Source organism: Zeus faber (genome assembly GCF_960531495.2).
Source record: "Zeus faber genome assembly, chromosome: 22".
Classification (NCBI taxonomy): Eukaryota; Metazoa; Chordata; class Actinopteri; order Zeiformes; family Zeidae; genus Zeus; species Zeus faber.
In genome coordinates, this window is record NC_137209.1 from 8,849,555 (window position 1) to 8,869,266 (window position 19,712).

At 46.5% G+C, this 19,712-nt stretch overlaps 1 protein-coding gene across 1 annotated transcript in view; it reads right to left on the reverse strand.

Annotated features, from left to right (window-relative positions):
• Positions 1 to 674: 674 nt before the first annotated feature.
• The window catches only part of LOC307247268 (zeta-sarcoglycan-like), a gene marked incomplete at both ends in the record, with an annotated part of 30,393 nt that continues 11,355 nt past the window's right edge, over positions 675 to 19,712 (reverse strand). Inside the window, 6 exons of the mRNA XM_080023380.1 lie at positions 675 to 866; positions 1,015 to 1,138; positions 9,180 to 9,252; positions 9,391 to 9,513; positions 10,878 to 10,965; positions 17,339 to 17,440. Coding sequence (XP_079879506.1) covers positions 675 to 866; positions 1,015 to 1,138; positions 9,180 to 9,252; positions 9,391 to 9,513; positions 10,878 to 10,965; positions 17,339 to 17,440 — 702 coding nt within the window. The remainder of the gene's footprint in view (positions 867 to 1,014; positions 1,139 to 9,179; positions 9,253 to 9,390; positions 9,514 to 10,877; positions 10,966 to 17,338; positions 17,441 to 19,712) is intronic.

The window sequence follows — 19,712 nt, forward strand, 5'->3', positions numbered from 1 at the left end:
CACAATAACAGCTGGGAAAGTTCGAGGTCAGGTCGGCCATTCTCAAAGAACGCCGAGACTCCCCTTAACCCAAGCCGACGCGCAGAAAAAGAAAAGACGCATCATCTCAGTTTTCAGGACGTCTGTCGCTCGCCTGCGTATCTCGCCCGCGCTCCTGGTTTAACGAGCGTTCACCGTCGGCGGCCGCACGTTGAGTACGTTCCCGTGGCGGAAGGCGGCGGGGTCGGGCTTTGTTTTTTGTTTTCTGTTTTTTCATATTCCAAAACGTTAAGCTTCCCTTCCCCAATCTGATCGTCAGAAATGGAGTGAAGACCGGCTGCGTATCTACAGTGAGGAATCCAAAGTAGAAAAATAAAGGATGACGCATTCCCTTTGAGGCATTGTTTTTATATATATATATATATATATATATATATATATATATATAAAACTTTTTTTTTTTTTCCTGATGTTAGATTTTTACGGAGCGGGCCCTGTCTTCCCTCCGTCAAAAACAATCTCTGAAGGTTGAAGAGTCCTTGAGGTTCTTAAAAAACCAACCCAGGACCTCCCGGTGTAATTCACCAGTTCAGGGCCCTCGGACGGCCGCGGTCGCTTGCAAATCGCCAAGTGCCGCTTGGAGTCCACTCTCGATCCCAGTGTTTGGCGTTTCGCGTGCCGCTCCGGCTCCCAGGTCAGCTCCAGAGGCAGATGCTGCTCATGGCCTGGCAGGTGGAGCTGCTTTGGGCGGGGGAGAGGTACAGCTTGCCGCCGGGGCAGACGCAGACCTCGTACACGGCGCGGGTCCGGGACGAGCGGCTCGGGGACGCGGCGTAGACGCCGAGCGGGAGGCTCCCCAGCCGAACCGTGCCGGCGTCCAGAAGCACCTGGCGGCAAAACGTGGCAAGGTCAAGTTGGTCATTACTCCGTCCCCGCGGGCCAATGTGCCCGGGGCGGGGAGAACAGTTGGCGAGGGCGCGGCGAGGCGAAATAGCGGGCCGGTTCATTTCGACACGACGCGCTCGTCGTCCTCACCTCGCCCTCCGTGGACTGGAGCTGCAGGTCCTTGCGGCCGCTGACCGTCAGCGAGCCCCCGGCGGCGCTCACCTCCACGCCTCTGGGAGCCTCCATGGTCAGGGTGCGCGTCGGAGACTCCAGCCTGGAACACAAACAAACGCTGGCACCGGGTTCCAAGGCGTGAACGCAGCCTTGGTTTATAGAGATGATACTTTGGCCAGTTTTTACAATTTCATCCAAGCTTTTATAATAATAATAATAATAATATTAATAAAAATAATAATAATAAAGTAATAGAATAAAAACAGAAAATTATGGCAAGATAAAATAAACCTACTTTTTTTTAAAATAGAATAATTTGGCATTATACAATAAACCTAGAAATGGATAATAAACATTAAAATTAACTGAAAAATAAACAAGAATAATTCAAAAATGAACAAGAAACCAGAGAAATAAACCGTAAATGGAAAAATATATAATAATTAAAAAAAAAAAAGAAAAAGAAAATAAAATCGCCTGGACTTGTCTCGTTTCTAAAAAGCCTCGGTCATTCTTCCATCTCAGCCTGGCTTGCCAAATCAGCATATCAGCATATTTTAACCTTCAGCATCTTCAGAGACAAACGCAATTATTCATTTTCCTCTTCTTCGCCGGGAATATTTGTTTACGCGGGGAAGATAAGAACGAGAGCCAATCAATGCTGAATTTGTTTTCATAACTCATACCGTTTCAAACAGACGCTAGCCCCCCTCCACCACCCCCATCCCCACCGCCAAACTAAATCTGTTTTCAATGAATTTTAAATGGGGAGAGTTTAAGGAGGCCGTCTTAAAAAAAAAAAAAAAAAAAGCTTAAATGAGCCACGCCGGGGAAACTGACACACATTGTGGATAATGCCGGCAAATGAATTTCATCGACACAAAAATGTTCCTGATAAAAGAGCCTGTTTTGGCTTTCATAAACAAATTTCTCAAATATTCAATTTGAAGAGAACCTCCGCGGCGTCACGCAGATTGAAGCCTAAAGCGCACGTTTCCAGAGGCCTGCGTCGCGCTGCCCCGGGTAAACCGACTTTCATTTGCTTCATTTTCATGACTTTACAGTTTACGCTCCTCTCCACGGAATGAGCCTCGAGCCCAGAACTCGATCGACTTAAAAAAAAATAAAATAAAAAATACAAAAAAATAATCGATTCGCGCCACGGAGGGTTGAGCTTTCCAGCTCCCGTAGCGACGGAGCAAACAAGTCTTGATTTCATCCATAACTTTTATTACTTTGTGTTGGAGAGCTCATTGACGTCCTCTGTGGGAACGGTGTTCCATTATCAGAAAATCCTTTGATTAAAAACAACCTGGAAATACATTGATCGAGATCGGCCTTTTCTGAAGCACACTTTTAACAAGGAAATAATTCCACGGGCGCTGCACCATTCAGATTGAATTGGACCGATTTCCTCTTTTGCACCCCACCGAAATGAATAATCCGGACAGAATGGAGGGAATTCTCGTGACGGTCCCATTCACAACCAAACGGACGCCCCTGCCCCTCGTTCGTCCCTCGCTCGTACACCGGCTGCACCGGACGGACGGCGCCACATCAGGAAATCGAACGACTCGCTGAACGGAGCGACTCGCCACGAGGAAGAGCCTTCCCCTTCGGAGTGAAACTTGCTCTGCCGGAGCTGCCACTCCGGCCCGAAAACGATGAATGCGATTCATTTTGATCTCGCGACACAAGAAGCTCATTTCCACTCGACACTGGCTTTTTAGAAGTGTGTTCCAATTCAAAACCTGAAATCTCTCATTTACATAAGTATTCAGACCCCTTGCTGTGGCGCTCCAAATTGTTGTCGGCTGCGTCCTGTTTGCTTTAATTGTCCTTGAAACTTAATTGGAGCCCACCTGTGGCAAATAGAATTGATTGGACATAGTTTAGAACGGCACACACCTGTGTATATAACGTCCCACACACCTGTGTATATAACGTCCCACACACCTGTGTATATAACGTCCCACACACCTGTGTATATAATGTCGTACACGCCTGTGTATATAATGTCGTACACGCCTGTGTATATAATGTCGTACACACCTGTGTATATAATGTCCCACTCACCTGTGTATATAACGTCCCACTCACCTGTGTCTATAACGTCCCACACACCTGTGTATATAATGTCCCACACACCTGTGTATATAATGTCGTACACGCCTGTGTATATAATGTCGCACACGCCTGTGTATATAATGTCCCACTCACCTGTGTATATAACGTCCCACACACCTGTGTATATAATGTCCCACACACCTGTGTATATAATGTCGTACACGCCTGTGTATATAATGTCACACACGCCTGTGTATATAATGTCGCACACGCTTGTGTATATAATGTCGTACACGCCTGTGTATATAATGTCACACACGCCTGTGTATATAATGTCGTACACGCCTGTGTATATAATGTCACACACACCTGTGTATATAATGTCGTACACGCCTGTGTATATAATGTCACACACGCCTGTGTATATAATGTCGCACACGCCTGTGTATATAATGTCCCACACACCTGTGTATATAATGTCCCACACACCTGTGTATATAATGTCGTACACGCCTGTGTATATAATGTCGCACACGCCTGTGTATATAATGTCCCACTCACCTGTGTATATAACGTCCCACACACCTGTGTATATAATGTCCCACACACCTGTGTATATAATGTCGTACACGCCTGTGTATATAATGTCACACACGCCTGTGTATATAATGTCGCACACGCTTGTGTATATAATGTCGTACACGCCTGTGTATATAATGTCACACACGCCTGTGTATATAATGTCGTACACGCCTGTGTATATAATGTCACACACACCTGTGTATATAATGTCGTACACGCCTGTGTATATAATGTCACACACGCCTGTGTATATAATGTCGCACACGCCTGTGTATATAATGTCGTACACGCCTGTGTATATAATGTTCCACACACCTGTGTATATAATGTCGTACACGCCTGTGTATTTAATGTTCCACACACCTGTGTATATAATGTCGCACACGCCTGTGTATATAATATCCCACAATTCTGTGACAACTGCATGTCAGGACAAAAAGCAAACCATGCAGTCTAAGGAACTCTCTGTAGACATCCGTGATAAAACTGCGGCGAGGCAAAGATCAGGCCAAGGGTAGAAAACCTGTTTGGAAAGCTTAAGGTGTTCCCAGGTGCACCGTGGCCTCAATCACTGTGAAATGGAAGAAGTTTGGAACCACCAGGACTCTTCCTACCGTTGGCCGTCTGGCCAAACTGAGTAACCGGGCAAGAAGAGCCTCGGTCAGGGAGATGAGCAAGAACCCCAAGGTCACTCTAAAGAGAGCTTTCGGAAGGACGACCATCTCGGCAGCACTCCATCAATCAGGCCTTTTATGGTAGAGTGGCTCGACAGAAGCCACTCTTAAAAGCATAATGACAGCCCGCTTGGAGCCCTGAGATCATGAGGAAAAAGATTCTCTGGTCTGGACAAAAAATGAACTCTTTGGGCAGAACACCTCATCCACTGCTCATCACCTGGCTTATCCCAGGTGCATCCCTACAGCAGTGGTGGTGGTGGTGGTGGCAACATCATGCTATGAAGGCACTTCGCAGGGACAGGGAGACTGGTCAGAATTAAGGGGAGGATGAATATAGTCAAACACAGAGAGGTCCTTGAGGAAAACCTGCACCAGAGCGCACGCAACCCCAGACTGGGGATGGTTCACCTTTCAGTGCGACAGTGACCCGACGCATACAGCCAAGCCAACGCTGGAGTGGCTTCGGTCCGAGTGGCCCTGCCAAAGCCCAGACTTGAACCCCATGGAACATCTGTGAAGAGTGTCCTGAAGACGGCAGTTCACAGATGCTTCCCAGCCAATCTGACAGAACTCGAGAGGATCCGCCAGGAAGAATGGGAAAAACTTCCCAAATCCAGGTGTGCAAAGCTTGTAGAGACCAACCCAAGAAGACTGGAAGCTGTAATTGCTGCCAAGAGGAGCTTCTACGAAGTACTGAATTAAGGGTCTGTAATACTTAAGTTAAAACATTTGTAAAAAATGTCTGTTTAGACTGATGGGCAAAATGGCCATTTTATCCGTTTAGAATGACATCTACAACACAAAGTGTGCAAAAAGTGAAAGCGATCTGTATACTTTCGGGAGCCACAGTAGCTCATCCCTAGAAGTGCTTCGCGGCTTCCGAGTGCCGCGAAACGAGTCCTCCTCCGAGCCGCGGGCATGGCAGGAATATCATACGTCTCAATAACATGAATGTCAACACTGGTTCCTCCTTCGCCCACGCTCGGAAACAGGGGACGAAGCGTCCACACGGCGCGCCGCCACCGCAGCTGTCGCCGCCGCTCGTGGGGAACTGTTTCAACATATTCTCTTAAAAAAACAGAAGAATACCGCGGGATGCCAGGACATCTGGCGAGAACGCTGAGGGCAAACATTAGGTACATTAAGTTTACGCGGCTCATTCGGTCTCCTCAAGGACGTAAGCACTTTGGCTCCTAACGATGTGTGTGCTCATCCTTCTCCGATTCACTTTTGGGTTTCGTTGCGATCAGTGGCGAGAGTGAGAGGGTTGTAGCGCTGAACCCCGCATGAATCTACAGCAGATCCCTTTGAACATCCACCTGCGGTCTAATTGACGATACAGGCGAAGCATTTTCATCTCTTAATGGAGCGCGGTCGGTGCACGTCGTGTGTTACTGCGCTCCAACCACAAGGCCCTCGTGAGAACAAGAAATTCGTCCCTCTATGTGGCCCTATTATCCACTCGTTCATTTACTTGTATTAATTTGTTTTATTTCTCATCTTTGTTTTTTTTTTTCGGAAATTTCCTTTTTTTCCTATTTCGCTTTCGTGGTGAGACACTAGGGGTCTGTGAGAACAACTTTTCATTCATCCAAACGTCAATTGAACTACTTTTTTCTTTAAAACTGTTTGTCTGTTTAATCTGTTTTAATCTGTCGTCCCCCCCCCCGTGATTCATTTTTCCACGACAAATGTCAATAATCTCTCAAGGCATCGCATCCAAATAGTTGTTGCCAATCTGCCCCCATGGTCAAATGAAAAACAACAAACTGCCACTTATTACAAGACAAGCCAGAGCTTAAAACCAGATCATACCTTCTATCATCCGTCAGAGTAACTTTTGTCATCTCTTTATGGTTCATCGTCAGATTCGGGTCGTACTAGTAACTAGTTACAGGTACTTTATACTTAGTTACATACAGTATGCTCTGTGTTGCCCGGTGGTGCGTTGATTGATAATATATTAAAACCAGTTTGAACAGAATCAATACCTTTTTTAGTCAATTTTGTATTTGGACCACTGCTTTTACTTTAGCCAACATCTTTTAAAAGTAAATACTTTGACTAGTAAATACTCTGTGGGTTATGAGTATAGGTGGATCTCACCCACCTCTGCTTATTGTATAGCGTTTGTGGTACAACAACATCCTCAGCTTCAACCCCATAAAAAATATGACTCTTCACCATCTGTCGCAGCGATGTGTAGTTCAGCTTTGTGCCAAGTGTGACATATTCTTTTGAAAGGAACCAATTCTAGGGCGTTTGAGGTCGCTCTAAAAATACACTCTGCGCCGCGTTTTCTCCCCATCATTTTCGAAATCGCCGGTCACAGGTCAGGTAAGCGACTGCGGTCGTTAATGATTAAGAAAAGCCGAGGCGGCGACTAAGAAGCCACGTCGGGCTGCAGGAGGAGGCGGGAGGAGGCGGTTTCATGCAGAGCGGGGAAATCTGAGGGAGGAGAGCCGACTTTCCAAAGGCGGCGGAGGATCTCGGGTGCATTTCTTTAGATTTCAGATCTGCTCTGTTCCTCTCCCAGATTACTGCTGGCTCACAGTTAAAGCAAACACTCCACAAAGAGAACTATCTTTGTCACAGCAGTAGAGAGAGAGAGAGAGAGGGGGGGGGGGGGGGGTGCAGGGGAGCCAGCCAAGCCATATCCTTCTCATCCAAAGTGTTCTTTTTCCTGACGACTGGCAAGCTCTTTACAAAGAAGTGATCGTGTTTTGCTGGAAAGACTTCGCACCCGCACACGCACGCACACACACACACACACACACACACACACAAACACACGCACAAACAGCAACACACACACACACACACAGGCTGGGGCTGGGTATTGCCTTCAATCTCACAATATGATAAGTAGCGCAATACGGATGCCATGACAATATGATTCGTATTGCGAGGCAGAGGTGTGATAAGATACTTATGATATTTCAGAGGCCATGATACGATACATATCACAAGAGCAATTCGAATCGTGATACAGAGGCCAGGACACGATATGCATACGTGATACAATGTTGAATTAGAATTTTGAGCTGAACAAGTCCTGCACAAAATTTTGTATCGCAGCTGTTTTTGATATACGCTGAGAAGAGGTAAGAGGTGGCAATTTGGTAGATGCATGTCGCGATACAGAGGCCACAATGCGATTTGTGTCGCGATACAGAGGCCAAGATATCGAGGCCACGTTACGATGCGCATCCCGATACAGAGGCCACGATACGATACATATCACAAGTACGATTTGTATCCGCTACAGAGGCCAGGATAACGATCGCGATACAGTGGCCACGATGTGTATCACAATACAATGTTGAATAAAAATGTTGCGCTGAACAAGTCCTGCCTTGTATGACGGCTGTTTTTGATACAAACAGTTAAGCAGCCCACATGTCTTAAAATACAACTGAGGCCCACAGAGATCTTACATTTCTTTTTAAGTATAAATGGAATATTCTGTAAATCTCAATTTGCTAGCGCCCTCAGTGCTCCGCTGTGGGGCTGCATGTCGACTGGACCACAGCGAAGGCTTTTGTATCCATCCATACTTTTGTATCCCCCCCACCAACCCAACTCAGACCACCTCCAAACCACCCCGCCCCCCCCGCCAACGGTTTCAGATGAGCGGAGCTGCCCCTCAGCTGCAATATCCATTTGTTGTGAATTATATCATCACTAACGTCGATTACCTACAAGCGCAGGGAATCATTTGTTTGTAATACGCTGTGAGATCCAATTTTGAGGTGGAGGAAATACCGGGGGGGGGGGGGGGGTGCTCACTAAAAAAATACTAAAATAACAATACTAAACAAGTGTCACGCCGTGAGTTTAAACCTTTACGACAATTGAACCAAACAAGTCCAGTGCATAACACCTGCATCTTCTGGTCTCATTTCATTAGGATATTGACTATATTGCAGGTGGCCACCTCTGGGCTGGGTGTGTGTGTGTGTGTGTGTGTGGGTGTGTGTGTGTGTGTGTGTGTGTGTGTGTGTGTGTGTGTGTGTGTGTGTGTGTGTGTGTGTGTGAAGTGTGTGTGTGTGTGTGTGTGTGTGTGTGTGTGTGTGTGTGTGTGTGTGTGTGTGTGTGTGCGTGTTTGTTTGCGTGTTTGTTTGCGTGTTTGTTTGCGTGTGTGTGTGTGTGTGTGAGAGAGAGAGAGAGAGAGAGAGAGAGAGAGAGCCCTGTGTGTGCATGTGTGTGTTCGGAGCGAGGCTCATCAGTATTCCGCTCACTGCAGAGGAATTAGCTGCCAGAACACTGCTTTCCTGCCAACTTTGATCCCAGGCCTCCCTTTAGAACCGCGAAGGTGGACAACACAGCGGCTCGTTATGGGTTGTTAATGGGCCGACGAGGCCCGTCGCCTCGGGGGGCAAGTGCACTCGGGAGCGTGCGCTCGGGGGAAGTATGGGCGTCCAGACGCGCCCGATTTTCCGCACGCCACAGCTTTCGACTCGTTTACTTCCAAACCAGCAAGTTAGCCCACGTGCTCTCAAGCGCAGAGAGCGATTACATTCAGCTCAAGAGTGTCACAGACGACATGTTAATGAGGCCAAACGCTTTTTTAGTGCGTTCCTGAGAATAATTAAATCCAGCTCATATATATATATATATATATATATATATATATACACAGCACATATATATATGCTGAGACACAGATGGTGACTAGTGAGCAGCATTCCAGATATACTGTGTATATATACACAGTATATCTGGAATGCTGCTTAATAGTCACCATCTGTGTCTCAGCATCTTTATTTTAATTTGGCCGGATAATGAAGTGAGATTGTGCTTTGGGGAACTTACTTCAGCTCCTCAGAGCCTGTCGCCCGGATCAGCGGGGTTTCCACCGAGTGTCTGAAGACGACGCCCTCCAAACCTGGGGATAAAACTCGACACTCTCAGGGACACGACGCGAGGTCAAGGTGGAAGCCCGTGCCGGCGTACGCGCATTCCCCCACCCTAGCCCCCGTTGACGGGCGCAAACAGTGACTTGCGAACAGTGGGCTGGGGTTACCCGTGACGGTGAAGGTCTCCGTGCGGATGCTGACCTCGTCCTGGTCGGCGGTGAACAGCAGCCGCCCTCCGTCGCGGCTCCGCACCTCCAGCCTCTGGCACTGGGCCTCCACGGCCTCGGGTCCTGTAGCGGGCGCAACGCTGAGTTCCAACCCCACCGCTCTCCTCCCCATCCTCCTCCTCCGGGTCTCGGCTATGTAACCGCGCCAATAGAGGAAGCAGCAGCATCTGAGCTGCTACGAGTCCTCCGACACTTCTAAAAATATATTCCAGGACGGCTGCCAACTCCCTCTCAGAACTTGAGAGTCATGGCTGTTTGGCCAACAGCGCCATAGATGTATTATGCTTAAGTTTTGTGAGTTTGGTATCAATACATGTGTCTGTTTGCTGAAATCCATCATTTTAACCATGTTATAGTGTGAGCCAAATTAGCCAAATTAGTACCTTGTTTCACTGCTGCAAAATACAAAGGGAAGTGGTTTTCTGAACATGTATGTAGGATTCTAAAACTACTTCGCAGTCGACGAATTACATTAGATTTACATTCACATTAGGCGACACATTATGCCATCTGATATCAAAAAGACTACACGACAAGTCCCGGAATCACAGCTGAAACTGCAACGTTCTCTTTCCCCATAATTGCTGTTACCTTCGTCGTCTCCCTAAGACGGTGGCGGGGATGGTTTATCCTCGTCCGACGGCGCTCTTCTTATTTGGGAAGTTCGTCCACACGGACGGTTTCCTAACCACAACTAGCTGCTCTGCTTTTTTTTCAATTTCACCGTGGCGCCCTTTTCGTTTCTCGCGTGTCCCGATATTTCCATTCTTGCCGGGAAGAACAGACAACATATAGAGGACATATGTATATAACGCATATATAACGCATATATAACGCCATAGCATGGAATGACCGTTTCTTATATAGTGTGACCTAAATAGAGTATCAAATATGGGATTTTTATTTATTTATTTATTTATTTATTTAATATTCTTACGGATTACCGCTTTAATAGCTTTTCACGCATAGCCAGAAAACCTTGCATCAAAAGTTTGGTCAAACCACTGCCCCTCGTCAACTTTTTCCAACTAAAATCCATACTTACTAATGTAAATCATAGGCTAATTTGCTTCCCGGTGGCCATTAGTTGCCTTAATGTCTTTGGTAATTTGTACCAACTGATGATAAGAAGAATTCATTGGCCTTTTTTTTTTCCGATAAGTGCTTCAAAGGTTAATATCTGGGAAAAACGACATCAGATCGTCCCTCCGACGCCGGAGGAGACGAGGAAATGGCTGCTCTAATCTAAAGATTGATCAGAGGGTTTAAATTGGGGAGCCAAATTAAAGCCGGCCGCTGCTTCACTTCCAGGGCTGTGAGTGACAAATCGGCACGTCGGGCGCGAGCGTACAGTACAAACAAAGTCGTGAAATAAACGTGCAAACCGTTCACGTGAGTCCGTTTCAAAGAGTCGGATGAGAACTCACCCACGGTGAGCTGGCCGGTCAGTTGGCCGTGGCTGTTTCGAGCGTTCACCGTGACATTCTTCTCTGACCGCAAGACCAAAGTGCTGTCCTGGGGAAAGAAAAAAAAAAAAATGATGGGAAAGAAGAAGAAAAGATAAATAAAAGACTGTCAAATAGGTTTGTAATCTCCTCACTACTTTCGGAACCGCTGTGTCTGTGATTTAAATGGCCCAATTTGATAAATTGCCGTGCAATTTATCGAGACGGAGTCGCTCCCTCCCATACACATGTTCCGAATGAGGAAAAGCCATGTTTGATGGACAGGGGACAGAGGGTCCCGAGGAGGTGATTCATTTTGAATTTGCGGACTGGGCGGCGACACTCTTAATATCACAAGGGACCAAATTGAGAACAATTTTGCTGAAATGACATGGGAGGATTTGTTTCACTCGGAAGCATTTCATCTTTCAATTTGCTTGCTTGCTTTCGTGTTGGAACCGGGCGCTGATGAGACAATTGGACCATTTTGTAAGACTCAGTGTTCTGTGATAGATGGATACGATAAAATGTGATATAGAATATGGACTAGACCTAAAAATTAACTATAAACAATAAAAATTAACCTAAAAATAAACAATCGACAAGAAAAAAATGGCAATATACAATAAACATAAAAAAAACAAAAACAATAAATCTCTGTATCAACAATTCACATTCTGGCAAAAATAGTAGACTCAAATATTGAAGCAGAGGAAGCGATGCAGTTTCTTCTGCTGGTATAAATACTTACTTACCCATAAATACCTCTACAATTTCAATGCCAACGACGAGAATGATTCAAGACAAGACAAGAGACAAGAATGGGAACTGAAAACAGTTGTGTCTCATGGCTCTGGGAAGCCACATATCTGCTGAAGTCATCCTGTCCAAAAACACATTTGTTTCACTCCGTCTAAAATGATCCAATCTTCTTACACCGATCAGCCACAACATTGAAATCACTACGAACGACCACTTATATTGTGTAGCTCCCATTCCCGTCGACCGGTCGAGGCATGGACTCCACAAGACCTCTGAAGGTGTCCTGTGGTATCTGGCACCAAGACGTTAGCAGCAGATCCTTTAAGTCCTGGAAGTTATGAGGTGGGGCCCCCATGGATCGGGCTTGTTGTTCCAGCACATCCCACAGATGCTCCATCAGACCCTAACCCCGACCATCCACATGATGTAGAAGAAAACATGATTCATCAGACCAGGCCACCTTCTTCCATTGCTCCATGGTCCAGTTCTGACGCTCACCTGCCCATTGTAGCTTTCGGTGGTGGACAGGGGTCAACATGGACACTCTGACCGGTCTGTGGCTACACAGCCCCATACGCAGCAAGCTGTGATGCACTGTGTGTTCTGACACCTTTCTATCATAGCAGCTTTTACTTTTTCACCAATTTGTGCTACAGTAGATCTTCTGTGGGATGGGACCAAACAGGCTTGACTTCACTCCCCACGTGTATCAATGAGCCCATGGGCGTCCATGACCGACATCACCGGTTGTCCTTCCTTGGACCACTTTCGGTAGGTACTAACCACTGCATACCAGGAACACTCCACATGACCTGCCGTTTTGGAGATAACAGATTTCGTCCAGCCATCACAATTTGGTCCTTGTCAAAGTGGCTCAGATCCTTACGCTTGACCATTTTTCCTGCTTCCAACACATCAACTTCAAGAAGTGACTGTTCACTTGCTGCCTCATATATTCCACCCCTTGACAGGTGCCAGTGGAACGAGATGAGCAATGTTATGCACTTCACCTGTCAGTGGTTTTAATGTTGTGCCTGATCGGTGTGTACATGATATTGTTTGTCCTTAAATTTGACAATGTCTAACCAGCCAATCGATGATGCTTAAAACACTGCCAAATTCCTCAACACTATTTGGTCGACTGGAAAATAAAGTTACATACAGTATATTTGACATATTGTGTAACATTGCTGTTTTCGTAGAGCTATACCACCTGTACAATCTGGCTGCAAGTAACCATAAAACCTGCCAATTTCTGCTAAATACAAAAAAAAGGCCAAACCAAAAAAAAACGCGATCTGTTCCTAAAAACCATCCCGTCCTTGCAGCTTTCCTCCGAGGAGTCACGGAAATTGTTGTACATCCGCTGCAATCTTCGTCAGGTGCGTGTAACTTTGCCGAGGTCAACTCTGCGTTCTTATTCCCACGGTGCCTCCTCTGAATATAAATGCCCGTAACTAACAGAGGCGTTTATCTCGGAAGCGCTGTAGCATGAGGACATTTGGGTCCTCGGTCTGAAGTAGCGCTTTCAAGAGTTTACCGGTCTTAAACGTTTTTGTTTTTTTTCTTCTTCTTCTTCTTCCTACGGGGGCCACGGCAGAGACGGCGTCGCTTCCTTTGGATCCCATGAAAGCCTTTCTAGTCGCTGCGACTCCTGCGCAAGGTCGAGCCCAGATCAGAGCCTCGGCACATGAATGGAGCCTGTTGTCGTGGCGACTGAGAAGACTGGGAAATGACGGCGGACGCCTCCAACACAATGCCAAGTTTACTTATGACACTTTTTAATGAGACACCTTTTTTTACATCGGCAAATATTGCGAGAGTCCGAAAAACAATTATTTACGAGTGAGAGAAAACTCCATGGAAGCGAACGCGTTAGGGTCAAAATTACTTTATTCCGCATGACATTTTCATGAACAAGGAATTTGTCACGGTGAAGGATTGGTGCGTTTCTCTCCCGTCTGGAGAGAAACGCACTTTTTCATTCAAAAAAAAAAAAAAGAAGATTAACCGTCTGAAAAGAAAAAAAAAAAAAAAGATCAAGTAAAATCGAAAACAAAATAACAATTTTCCAGCTTGAAAAGGACTTTTTTTTCCCTGAACCCACAGACTGAAAACAAAAAATGGTGTAAAGCGCTGCGAAGTACAATAGAATGAAACTTAGAGATTGGCAATGGCCTCTTCTGTGTATTGGAGCATATATATATATATTTATTTTTATATAACAATAAGCCATTCTTCAAATAATAACCAAGGCAGAACTTTTTGTGGGAGAAAATAATTAAAAATCATGTTGGGGTATTAAAGAGCAAGTTGGCATGACACACGTCGGTAAAGCCTACGAAATAAAAGGCTTTTTTAATTTTGTTTTTCTACCAAGAAGAGCTGTGCCTGAGTAATTACTTTGGGAACAGGTTATTGTTAAAAAAACAAAAAAAAAAACAGCACTAATTAATACACGAGAGGGTGTTGTCTATCTGTTGACTCATCTGCATCTACATTGATCTGTGAATTTTTTTTACCTTATTATTTATTATAAAAATAATCTATACATAGATAATAATTATTTTATTGTTATTAATTATTATTATTGTTATTATTATTATTATTATTATTATTATTATTATTGCTATTATTCGGTTGTGCGTCCATTTCGAGTGGATATGTATATGTCCACTTCATAAAAAATCTCCCGATTATATATATATATATATATATATATATATATATATATATATATATATATATATATATATATATGTATTTTGAAGTAAACCAAATTTCCAAAGCTGTGCTTTTATTTTGAACACACACACACACACACACACACACACACACACACACACACACACACACACACAGCTTTTTGTCCTTTTATCTGTGACCCCTGTTTGCTTTCTACTCAGCAAAGGAAATCTCAACCAGATCTCTGCGGCCCTTTAAGAAAACCGCAGAGTCTTTCTTATTAAGTCCTTCTATGTCCCCCGGGCCCCACTGGCCTTGGATACTCAATCACCCAAAACAAGACGACAAGGTGAAGCTTGTCTTACCTTGGTGTTTGAGTGTTGGAGTCTGAATGCGAGGATATGGCCTTAGTTTTAAGGGTTTCCCTGGAGGATCATGAAAAATGATTTATTTTGGCTTGCAGACTTTTAAAAGTTATTGACTTCAATATTCTCACAAAACACTGCCCTAACTGTAATAGGGCACTATTATCTTTCGTCCAAAAAGGAACAGCAGTGTCTGCTCTGACCGGTCTGCGGCTACGTAGCCCCATACGCAGCAAGCTGGGATGCACTGTGTGTTCTGACACCTTTCTATCATAGCAGCTTTTACTTTTTCACCAATTTGTGTTTGGTAGGTACTAACCACTGCATACCGGGAACACCCCACAAGACCTGACTGACCCAGTCGTCTCGCCATCACAATTTGGTCCTTGTCAAAGTGGCTCAGATCCTTACGCTTGACCATTTTTCCTGCTTCCAACACATCAACTTCAAGAACTGACTGTTCATTGCTGCCTAATTAATATATACCACCCCTTGACAGGAGTCGTTGGAAGGAGATCATCAATGTTATGCACTTCACAAGTGGTTTAAATGTTGTGGCGGATCGGCGTATCGTATGTTAATTAGAAAACAATACGAATACATAAGTAAACTCGACTAGTACTGCTCATTCAGAGAATATGTCATATACAGTGACTGTCATATACAGTGACATAATATACAGTGGTTTGATACTACATGCCCGTTCAATACACCTGCCAACATACTGTAAATACCTACAGACATACCTACAGACAGATTCCATCCAGTGCATGCCCGTTCAAAATGGCACAGTTTAACAAAATGTAAGGACAACTTTGCAACAAACAAAAAGCGCCAAATGTGAAAATATAGGCATGTCAGAACTTCAGGAGGATCAGTCGAGTCTGGGTTTCTTCGGTTCTTCGGTTTGCTCTTGTGCTTCACGTGATTAGATAATGATGTCACAAAGCGCCCCGGCCGCACAGTGCGGCTCGGCGTTCGCTTGTGTGTTGCACCAAATATATACATATACACCTCCATGCAAATTCCTTGAATTATAGTTCGATGAAAAAAAACGTACTTATTGGAAGTCGCTTTGGACAAAAGCGCCTCCTCAATGGCGCAACATGAAAACTCACCTTGCGCCTTTTTGTAAGGTGAGTTTAGTCGCGAAAAAGAAGCACGAATGCTTCAAAAGGGAAAAGGTCTGACTCGGAAAAACCGGACAGACCGAGCCGCCGGCTCGCGTGGGAGAAGGTCAGAGACGTTTGCCTTCGTGAGCTATGCCCCCCCCATCCCCCGTAACGCGGCGTGTCCGGTGCCTTCCATGAGAACGGCTTATTGATCTACGGAGGTTATCTGGCCGGGGAAAATAAATAAATAAATAAATCAAAAAATCAAAACAGAGAGGACTCTTCCACTGTGGCGTAAGCTCCCTGGCACTCATCGAATAACCATAATCCCCCCGCTCCCTCAGTGCTTGACATATTTCCTCAGGTGCAAAATATCGAGCGACCCGGAGAGATATGTTATTTATTTATTTCTTTATTTTTGTCCCGCAAAATATCTCTGGCGCCAGTAGATAAGAGTGCCCTTGCAGAGCCTGTAAAAACAAGACGGTAAAGCTGTCTGGCCGCGCGACCGTTGCCTCCTCGGCGGGCGGAGAAATATCGCCTCCGTCTGATGTTTGCCGGCGGCAAACTCTCTCAGCGCCTGGCATCACCGGCGTTAAACAAATGTTTAGCTTTCGGTTTTTAACATCAAAGTCCCCGGGTAGGTAATTCCGGCCGGTTCCTCAGTCGCGGGCGAAATTGCGACCCGCCATTTAGCCGCCGCCGCCGCCGCCGCCGCCGCCGCCACCGCCACCTGTTGGCCTCTCTCCGCCGGAGGGGGGGCGGGGGCGAAAGAAAGGGGAATCTAATCGACTGTACGTGGAGCCCCCGACGCCCGGAAATTGCTGCGCGCGGCGTGGCTAATCGCTGAAAGAGGGGAACCGTCCAAACCGGGCGGCTGCGGTTCGTGTGGGAGAGTCGGCGAAATCTGTATCAACTTTGCAGCCGGAGCCGCGTCGGTTAATCTGCCGAACATCAAAGAGGAGAGGGGGGGAAACTCATCGCGTGGGCTTGATTGGAAATCCGGCGGGGAGCTCCGGCCCCCTCCTCCCCATAATCGTGGGTAATCTCCGGTCGGGCTTGTATGGGGCCTGTGTGCGGCTGAGAGTGCAGCCTATTCCTCCGCCTGCTCCTGCTGATAGCGTCCCCGATAGCACACCGCTGCAAGACGGCAGGAAATGAGGAGGAGGAGGAGGAGGAGGAGGAGGGACCGACGGTGGGAGACGGTGGAAGTTTGAGAGGGAGAGGGGGAGCGAGCGAGAGAGAGAGAAGAAGAAGAAGAAAGGCCCCATGTGGATATAGAAGGCTACATCAAAGTCTCATCATGCCGAGGCTCTGGGACGGGGGGGCCCTTTGCTAATGAATCGATGACAGTTCCTCAACGATGAGCGATCGAAATCAGCTCGTCAGTCGTTTTTTTCCCCCCGCCGCCCGTCAAATCTCCTCAGCGGCGCCATACCGCATCGATCGGATAACACCCCCAACACAACCAAACCCCCACCCCCAGGAGATAGTCAGAAGGAACGGCGGAAACACGTACCCTCCTGGACTGGATCTCCTTCACGTAGATCGGCTGGAGGAACTCGGAGAATCCCTCCAGGCGAATGCCTTCCCGGGTCAGCTGGAGGTTTCCCATTCCGCCCTTTCAAGGAGTTTTGGAAAAAATTAGCGTGACAAAACAGATCAGTGATGCTGGGATCCCTGGGAAAGTTCTAAGCGTGTAAATATCGAACGGTGACCCGTAGTTAGTGTGTAGGGAACATGCTGTGGTCACTCTGGAACTGACGGTAGACTGGGAACATTGTGTAAAAGTTGTGTATCCACACTCTTATTTCGGTGCAAATTCGAGTCCAATTTCTTTTTCTTCTGTAGACATTCATAAGAGCACAGTCTCAAAGCCCCACGGATCACATAGAAACCAAGGGCATCCCTGAGTCTCAAACCCTGTCCAGGCTAGGGACAAGGACTCGTGGGGGAAGAAACGGAAGAGACCTTGAGAGGCGGTCACCTAGGGAGTGATACCCCTTCCAGGAGGAGCGTCGCAAGCATACTGTACGTCTAACTAGACCGGTGTCCTTCGAACAAAAATAAAGAATGAAAACTAGTTTGTTGCAAGATCAAAATTTGCCAGACGGCACTGATCCTTCTAATTCGTCGGTTCCAGGCGAAACAGCAAGTTTCACCCTGAAAGCGAGAACTAGGAGTCGTGAAGAAAAGTTCGGCTCTTTTTTTTTTTATTTTTTTTTTTTTGAGAGTCGTTCTCGTCGAGTCTCCCGGCGAAAAAGGGTCGTTGGGGTTCCCGATTGCCTCAGCTAGCGTAACGCACGGCGAGGCGAGGGAGGTTCTTCCCGAACGACGGGCGACACCCACAAGAGCCGAGCTGCGAATGGAATTCCCACAAGAGTCGTTTAATCCTGTCAAAATGATCGACTCGCCCGTCACATTCGACATGAATTCTGCCAAACCCGTGGGCCTGTTTTCCCTGGACTCTAATTTAGACATCAGTAATTATTTTCATGTTGTGAGTCCACTCGCTCGCCCACTTGCCGGGGTGGCTCCCGACGCCTGGGTCATTTTCAAAGATTTGTTCGCCGCGAACGAGTCGTCTGGCATCGCCATTATGCCATCATGTTACAGTTGTATTGTAAAAAGTATAATCGTTGAAAAAAGTGTGCCGTGGAAGAAACAAGGTTGGGGAACACTAGATAGTACAGGAGTCCTGGGAGGTGGTCAATCGATGTTGTCACTAGTGTACAAGATGGTTTACATCGCGCCGGGGAAGGGGCTGAAATAAAAGTCGGTCATCTTCGCCTTATCTCAAAACCGGGCTTTCAGAGACGAGCGAATCCTCTTATCCCACTAAACCCCTGACTCTCGTGAACCATATAGACCCTGTCCATAGAACATGACCTCCTGTTGTATCTACTGAAAGCCCAGAAAGGGAAGGAGGCGGGAGTCGGCGTCCGTGATAAAACCGGCCGTTTCGGAGGGGACCACTCGCGAGCCGAGCGATATGATGAGGTGTCGGCCCCGTGGCCGGTGCCCGGGCCCTCAGAGGCCCCGGGGGGGAGGGGAGGAAACGCTCTCCGCAGAGTGACGCCAGCATTCACCACATTTCACCATCGGGGGGATTTTTTTTTCCTTTCTTTTAACTGGTGACACGGATTGATGGGAGGCGAGGGAGCCGAGAAGCGATGAAGATAGGGAGGGAGGGAGGGAGGGGTCGGGGCGTAAGGAGTTGCTTGACAAAGCGGTAGATTGTGTGCGCCGTCCTCCGGAAATGTCAGAGGGACTTTGTGGTATCTGCCTCGCTCGGTTTTCCCTTTTCGAGATGAACACATTTCGTTTCGGCCGCCGCCTCTTCTGCTTTCTCCTTTTTTTTCGTTTCCGAAACCAAATCAAAATGAGAAGGGGGAGAAAAAAAACAAACAAACAAAAAAAAGAAACACGCAGGCGGGCGGGCAGGTGCCGCTTGGAATAAGACTTTAAACCAACTGCCGTAAACGCAATTCTTCCCATCTGGCTTTGTATTGCGGTTCAAATTCGGGGATTCTACATCCATAGAAATGAAAATCTACACTTGACCTATATACGCCGCACTAAAATGAGCCTTTGTTGATCATCGCCCTTTCCAAGAGCGAGAACTCCCGCCGTGTGTGTGCATACACACACCCTGCCAGGATGCTCCAAAGTTCTGCTCTGTTGTGCAAATTGTTATTTGCTTCCGCACGGCTGGTGGCGAAGGGGTGAAATATTCATGAGCGAAAGACAAATTTTCATGTTTCTATGTGAAATCCATCACGGTGTCAACAAGATAAATATTTGAAACGCGTTTTGCTCGTTGTCAAAACACCCTGTAAATGTAATTCGCCGCGCCGCCTCGGGCATCGGGCAGATATTGCTTTTCCATTCTC